General features: G+C 37.8%; 1 protein-coding gene across 1 annotated transcript in view; it reads left to right on the top strand.

Annotated features, from left to right (window-relative positions):
* The first annotated feature begins 322 nt into the window (after positions 1 to 322).
* Positions 323 to 8,265, top strand: part of LOC138982088 (dynein axonemal assembly factor 9-like) — a 138,405-nt gene continuing 130,462 nt past the window's right edge. Inside the window, exons 1-6 of the mRNA XM_070355311.1 lie at positions 323 to 458; positions 1,048 to 1,145; positions 2,471 to 2,561; positions 2,985 to 3,013; positions 4,517 to 4,641; positions 6,640 to 6,757. Of these exons, the coding sequence (XP_070211412.1) occupies positions 382 to 458; positions 1,048 to 1,145; positions 2,471 to 2,561; positions 2,985 to 3,013; positions 4,517 to 4,641; positions 6,640 to 6,757 (538 nt within the window). The 5' untranslated portion in view covers positions 323 to 381. The remainder of the gene's footprint in view (positions 459 to 1,047; positions 1,146 to 2,470; positions 2,562 to 2,984; positions 3,014 to 4,516; positions 4,642 to 6,639; positions 6,758 to 8,265) is intronic.

Below are 8,265 nucleotides of genomic sequence, written 5' to 3'. Positions count from 1 at the left end.
CAAATCAACTAAATGTTTTGATGTTTATTCACACAATTTGTTTTTCTTATCCATGCCAAATAACTAATTGTGATAAGTTCCCACATGCACAATAAATGTCTCCTATCACGTTTTTCCATTTGAAGTTTTGAAATGGGGTTATGTAGATCTACTTATCATTTTTTACGCGCCTAACTAAGCCCAAAAATACAGATTTCACATTTCACATTTCATTGAACATGCGCCAGAAACACAGTTGCAAATGAGCTATCGAGGATCCAGTTAAATAAGGGCCGTTACTCTCGTGAAAGCGTCGCTGACAGCACCGGAAGCTAGACGGTTTCACATGATGGCGGCTCTGTAGAGAGTGTCGGACGAGCAAGTGTGGTTTCCAACTGAAAAATGTCTGCAAGGTCATCGAAGAGGCCTTCATCGGCAAAGCGGCACATCAAATATGAGCAGTTTTCCCAGTTTGTGAGGTATAAGCTGTCTAAAATAATGTGTGCGCTTCACTGGCGGCGAAAAACCTACGGTTTCTAACGACGCCGAAGCATGGTCTCTGTTACTCCAGCCGGAATTTTTCTCGAAGAGTCCTGTTCGTTTGTATTTTTCTGGACATTGTTCGAGTTCGTTTTATTTGACCAGTCTTCAAATCAATCTAAACAGTTGAATATTTTTGTTTAAAGTAATTGCGTACGTTTTTTAGATTTATTTGACTAGTTTTATCCATCGGGTGTATTACTGAATTGCGTTTATTGTGTTCCATTGTTATCATTCTTTTGTGTTGGTAACTGCGTGTTTCATGTGCAAATAAAGACCTTATTCAATTCTACGTTTTTATATGTGTTCATGTTTAAAAACCATGTGGTCCTTCTCTGATTTACCTACTTATTTCTCTTTGCCACACTGTAGTCTGTGGTAAGAGCTGCATCAGGTAGGTCAGCGGTAACAGAATAAAACGTTGTTTTTCTAACCACTTTTAATCACAACAGAATGTTTATTGTGCCAGTAGAGTAAGATCAAGTAGATTCACGTTTCCATAATGTTTTGTTCTTTTCCCTTTCACAGTGCAAGTCGGTTAAGGCATGTCCAGGCTCTCCTTGATAGTGGAGAGGGAAATGGAGGGAAGAAATCACCAGGACTGGATTCTATCCTGTGTGTTGCAGGTATAGTTGTCCAGATTCACCATTATATTGATGTCAGTTTTTGTGTGCTCTACCTTGTGTAACACTTACTGTGGTGGTCTCTAATTCTGTCTTTTTTTCTGTCAAATTAATCTCAACCCTCCCTCTCTCTCCCCCTCTCTGTTTTTCTCTGTCTCATCCGCTCCTCTCCAACCCCCATTCCCTCCTGCCTAGCCTAGTTGATCCTTCTTATTTTAAGTTTATTCCTCTTCCTCTTTTATTTTTCTCTCCTCGCTTTGATTCACTTCAATTTAGATTGGAAACAACCTCCAACCCCTTATAAAACCCACCAAATTACCTGCCCCCCTTCCCACCCTTTTCCTTTCTCAGATTTTCTGTTTACAACCTCTGTAAATGTTCTGCAATTTTAACCCTTAGGCTGGTTGTCGCGACATATGTCGCGCTACTTTACGTATACTGTCACCTGGTTGTCACGACATATGTCGCGCTACTGGCTCAGTCTGTTTGGTCAGTTCCGATTACCTCCCATGGATGCGAAAACCTATATGACCGTTTTTTGTTATTTTTCTCTCTGTTAATTCACCAGTGGCTATGTAACATGTGTTACAGAATTGCACCAGTGTAAGGGTTAAGACTCTCCCTCCTGTAAGACCTGATTATCTCAGAATGTTTGTGGTCTTAGAAGGATGGAGATATTTACTCAGGGGCTCACATCCATGAGAGGTGGCATAGGACAAATGTCCTGGAAAATGCAAAAGTGATAGGACATTTGTCCTGAACAAAAATAAATCAATACGTCTTTTTTTCCGCAACAAAACGTACATTTAACTTGACTCGTTTCTTGTCACAGAGGTAACAGAAGAAATACAATAATTTTCTTGGCAAAAAGGTAACAAATCAAAGTAATAAAAACACGTTTTTCTGTCTCTGAGCTAATGACGACAATTCACTGTGATTGTTTCGGCGGCATGTTGCTTTTTCGGAAAAAATCCGCGAAGGGAGGCAACTATCAACCGGCTTGGAGCATTCAGAGTTGCGACCCTTGGAAGATCTTCTCTATAAATAGCACATAAAGTCTCCCCAAGTTTCGTCTGCTTGGAGAGACACATCGCTTTGCAAAACATCGATACAATAGCAAATCAAACTACTGTAAATTGGAAAGTACTGACAATGTCCGGATCAAATGAAAGCATAATCGGACAATGACCACTTTGTGACAAAAACAATAGGACTTATGTCCTCTTGCATGAGAAATGTATAGGACATTTGGAAAAAATATCCGTGTATGTCCGATGTCCGACGTGGATGTGAGCCCCTGATTTACTGTACCTTGTAACTGATTGCAGGAATTGACAGCCGGTACAATGAGGGTTCCCTTGAGCTCATCAACTATCTGCTGTTTGGATTCTTTGATGTCCGCAAAGTAGAGCTGGAAAGGTTGGTTATGATTTTATATATTAATTGCTACTTGTTACATTGGCTTTGGCTGCAATTTTGCAGGTTTATTTCTTTTATAAGACCTAGAGAGGTCTATAGTTACAGCTAATTTGGTTTATTTGTAACTAGTGTAAGTGTACTTTTCTATTTTTTTAATTTCAATTTTATCATCTTGCTTGTGGTTTGTTAGTCAGTTTATTCATTTATTGGTTGTTTTGTTTCATTCTCTTTTTCATGATTGGTTTTTCATTGTTTATCAGCAGTCCTCAGTAAGTCTGTTGCTGTTGTTGTTCCATCAGTCCTTGTCTTTTTTGTGAAAATGAACCAAATGCACGCATCAGTTTCACCTTATTTGTTTGTTTAATTTGTTTGCTTATGTCATATATATAGTAAGTTCATAGTTGTACTATATATATGTTGCAGATCTGGATTTCCAGAGGAGGTGATTGATGGTAAGCTTATACATTTACAAAACTGTTATTCAGATTAGCAGCAGAGTTGGAAAGAGGCAAGGTGACTTAATTGGATACTGTATTGTATTTATCTATTTATTTATTAAGGAGATTTCTATAGCGCATAACTAAAAGCACTATGCGCTTTACAATATCACTAGGTATAAGCACACGCAAACATACTCTGATTAAATAGAACTTAGCCTAACAAGACATACTAAGAGCACTAAACATTTGAGTTCATACAAAAATAGAGAATTACATTAAATACTGGACAAACGATTAAATTAAACTTAAGGCCTACACCGACTACAATGGACTATTTCAAATAGAAAAATTTAGTTAACTATAAAAGGCAGTGCATAAAACTCCATAATCCTAAGAAGGTCAAACAAATAAAAAACGTAAAAGACTATTTAACTATAATTACTTCGTAAAAGATAATAAACATGGAATACAAAGCTGTAATTTTTAACAACAAATATAAAAAGATTTTCATGCCATATTGCACAACACATTTTGACACACACCCAACCTCACACAAGCACACATACACACATACACACACACACACGCACACACATGCACATGTACTCACACGCACGCACGCATGCACACACGCACGCACGCACGCACGCATGCACGCACGCACGCACGCACACACACACACACACACACACACACACACACACACACACACACACACACACACACACACACACACACACACACAATAAATTCAACAAATATTTAAATACATAAAAAGAATTAAGTAAGCATTGTAAATTTGACTTTGAAAAAATAGTGACAAACTTGTGCAGAGTACAAGTCAGGCATGTTACCTTCGTAATTGACCAATGAAGCATTACAATCTGAAAGCAACAATCATTATAATTATCAATTGAATCACTGAATATACCACTGGTTGTCAAAAAGTGTCATGTCCAGAGGCTTGTCTTTTAAACTTTATTTTTTTGTTTTCACAGAAACTTGTTTATTTTGAATAAGTTGTAAATCACTTTCAAACTGTTAGGTTCCCATTAATCTTGGTTATCTTAACAATTTGTATGTTTAGCTTGATTTATGTTGATAGCAACTTACCATTAATTTGTTTAAGTTTGCCATAAAATCAAGCCTGTTAGCTCAGATGGTAGAGCACTGGACTTGTGATCGGAAGGTCGCAGGTTCGAATTCGGGCCGGGACGGACACGGGTCAACTTTATGTGCAGACCCAGAGACGGAAGCCATGTCCCACCCCCGTGTCATCACAATGGCACGTAAAAGACCTTGGTCATTCTGCCATAAGTGCAGGTGGCTGAATACACCTAAACACGCAGACACCTGGGTAGCGCGACTCCGTTGCTGCTAGCTTTCCACTGGGAGGAAGCGACCCGAATTTCCCAGCGATGGGACAATAAAGTAATGAAAATAAAAATGAAATGAAAAAATGAAAATAAGGTCACTGCAGAGCTCACTGTGCATTGCAAAACTACATAATTTCAGATCTGATACTGCTGATTCGCAAGACTCGAGTGGATGTCTATTGCAACCCTATCAACTGGCATTACTTTCTGCCTTATGACAGTCACTGGACCAACGTAACTTTCCACTGTCTGCAGGAAGAAGAGGTATGACATAAACATGTAAAAAAGAAAAGACTCTTTAATATTGTCCTTACATGCACATGCATGCACGTACGCATGCACTCACTCACTCTCACACACACACAAACAAACACATTGATAAGATACATTTTCTACTTCTTTTTGTTACATTTAGTCAAGTTTTGACTAAATGTTTTAAAGTAGAGGGGGGAATCAAGACGAGGGTGTGTGTGGAGCGATTTAGAGAAAACTACTAGACCGATGTTCATGAAATTTTACATGGGAGTTCCTGGGTATGATATCCCCAGACATTTTTTTCATTTTTTTGATAAATGTCTTTGATGACGTCATATCCGGCATTTCAAGAAAGTTGAGGCGGCACTGTCACGCTCTCATTTTTAAACCAAATTGGTTGAAATTTTGGTCAAGTAATCTTCGACGACGCCCGGACTTTGGTATTGCATTTCAGCTGGGAGGCTTACAAATTAATTAATGAGTTTGCTCATTAAAGTTGTCATTAAAATCGATTTTTGCAAACAGATTTAAAATTGATTGCATCGTATTCTTCATCACATTCTGAATCTAAAAATATATACATATGTCATGTTTACTCTTAAAATGTGATCACAATTAACGAAAATAGATTAATTAGTCTTATGATTAAAATTTAAGAAATCGATCCAAAAATAATTTCATCTTATTCTTTATCGTTTCCTGATTCCAAAAACATATACATATATAGCTATTCTGATGGACACGTGGGGGAATTCGGGGGCTGTGATTGGATGGTCTCACACATCCCCTTTCCGATCATCAAAGCATAATGCTACGGATGTCGGCCATTTTTGCCAATATCCAAAAGCATATTGGCAATAACAAAGACGCATGGTTCCGGTTTCTTCCACGTGTATAAAGTAAACGCATACCTCGCCAGGTTTGTTTATGTGACAAGTCGACAGACGATGCATTTGCTTTGTGTGTGTTTTGGTTGTTGCTTACTGTACATGACATACATTACGTGTAAAATCCAGTTCTTTAACAGGCAACAAACCTAGCAAATTTCCAGAAGCTGCAATCTGAAGCGACCTATCTCTGATTCTAGCAGACGATCTCTCCAATGTTTAACACAAAATCAGCAAACTCTCCTGTCACATAGAACTTCCATTGTATAGTGCAATGTTGAAATGAAGTTACCGGTTTGAAACATTTAGTCGTTTCTTCTGAAACAATCCTTGTTCTCTTATCATCTACAGATTTACCGCAGTCTTCACCACGCAAATTCCCAACAGAAGTCAGACTTTCGAACATACAATCTACGTAGGCAAGCATGATACGTCATGACGTCATATGATTCCTTGCATATTGACGTAATGCTAAACATCTGGTTATCTCGAGTTTTCTCCATAATACATGTCCGTGGGTTTTTCAATGTTCAGTTATTTCCGTGGCTTCATGCGGAAAGGGAACCGTCGCGTCGTCTGCAATCAACGACATGGACCATTCTGGTACTTGTTGCTGACAAAAACATGATTTTAACACAGAATTTAATGTCAGAATAGCTATATAAACGCTATTGTGTTTTCATCGTAGCAATAGGGTCCGATATTTAGACTCGAACAAGTATAATGTGACTCGTCAGCATTATACTTGTCTTGTCTAAATATCGGGCCCTATTGCTACGCTGAAAACACAATAGCTGTTAATGATAGGTTGTATTCAAAACAAGCTCAGAAAGTTAACACGAATACAGAAAAGCGCGCTTTCCTGCTTAGCACAATACGCTACCGCGCTATTCTGGCGTGTGCATATCACTGTGTTTTGCACGTGGGAGGTGAGCGATTTCCTTCTCGCGGGGATTGACGAAGCTGTACTGCCTTGGTGAAAAAAATACAGTGCGTTCCATTTAATTCCGTGAGTTCAACAGCTTGACTAAATGTAGTAATTTCGCCTTACGCGACTTGTTTTTGATTTTATTTTAGGAGGCAAGTAAGGTGACAATTTAAGAAAATGTGTTTGTTTCAGTACAATTTGGAAACTGATGACGGGTCAGAATTGGCAGAGGAGTTCAAGGTACATTCTTTGATTGCCATGACAACTGGATGTCGGCGTATTGGGATTCCATTCTATGGTGTGTCCACAGGTAAATACTCTTGTTTTCGTGAAGGTAACTTCACATTGTTGAAAAAAAAAAAAAGAATAACCTTCCAAAAATAGGAAGAAAAAAAAGAGGGATAAAGAAGAGAAAAATGCAATACGAAGCAAATGATGATAATTACGGGTACGTATAGCGTCTACCCCTGAGAAAAATCAGACTTTTTTACAGTGAATTTTTTTGTAAGTTCAAGGAGTGTTCATTAAGGTGAAGAAATAACACACAGAATAGGGTTAAGTTACGTGAAACTCTACTGCCCCAACCCTCCTCCATGCCCTTAGTCTACCCTTGAAAAAAAGTAAATAAAACTGACATGAAATAATAAAAGTTAGATTTTGATATAAGTGCAAAGATTGCTAAGGAAAGAGAAAAGTGAGGGCGTTTAGCGGTTATTTATAAGGTAACTTATGAAACAGCAAACATCACTACATGTCCTGACTAAATGAGTAAAATTAAAGAGCTTCGAGCTTAAATATCTGATTTCAATTAATTCCTTGTAAGTTCTGTCTATCCTTGTTCTTTAGAACATGTCAATTGGGCGAGTTACCTATTTTAGTTTTACTTCGTACACTGAGGTTAGACTCTAGCCTTGTACCACTCATTTTCTTGACTTGTGAAAGTGCATGAACAGGGATGATTAATAATAACATAAGTTAAATTGTAATTTATCAGCAAAGAATACATATTCTCTGCATATGTATTCTTGGCGAGGAATTCATACATCTTTTCTTTAGAAAATATTTGTTATGGGGAGAGTAGCGCACAGACAAGGACTTAATTGTTAACCTGCAAGCAAGTTCAGAGGGCTGCGAATATTTCTATTGAGATAGATAAAAGATGCAGTGGAACCTCCCAAAACAACCCCCTCCGTTTGCCGACCGATTTTTTGGGCACGGATGCCTTTTACACTGTAACTAACCTCTGAATGGCGACATCCTCCTTTTTTAGATGACCGACCTATAAACAAAGGGTCAATAACGACTTTGATCTTTTTACCAGTAAGTGTCAAAGTTTGAAAGTACCCAGCACACACAGCACGCGCTTCATTAGTCATGCAGACCATTATGAGCCAGGTGTGGTCAGCAGTCCCCACCTTACCTTTTGCATTTACAATTGAAGGACTGCCCTAGGAGTAGGGTGTGGGACGGAGAAAGGGGTGGGAGTTTGAAAAACAACTCAATCATGAATACATAAAAAACGCTGGCGCTGGACCCGAGTACTCTTCCCCCAGTATGAAAGTTTTTGTCTTGTGCACGTGGATTTAAAAAAAAAATTAAAAAATTTTATTTTTTATTTATTTTACACAATTAAAAAAATTATTAGAGTAAAATAAAACATTAAAACGTTCATAATAAACAATAGTAAACAAGAATTAAAGAAAATAAATAAAAAAATAAAAAATAGACCGCCCATGCCGGGAATCGAACCCGGATCACTTAAATTAAAAAAAAAAAAATTATATATTTATTTTACACAATTAAAAAAATTATTAGAGT

Source organism: Littorina saxatilis, linkage group LG12 (genome assembly GCF_037325665.1).
Source record: "Littorina saxatilis isolate snail1 linkage group LG12, US_GU_Lsax_2.0, whole genome shotgun sequence".
Lineage (NCBI taxonomy): Eukaryota > Metazoa > Mollusca > Gastropoda > Littorinimorpha > Littorinidae > Littorina > Littorina saxatilis.
This window is presented reverse-complemented; position numbering and strand designations above follow the sequence as displayed.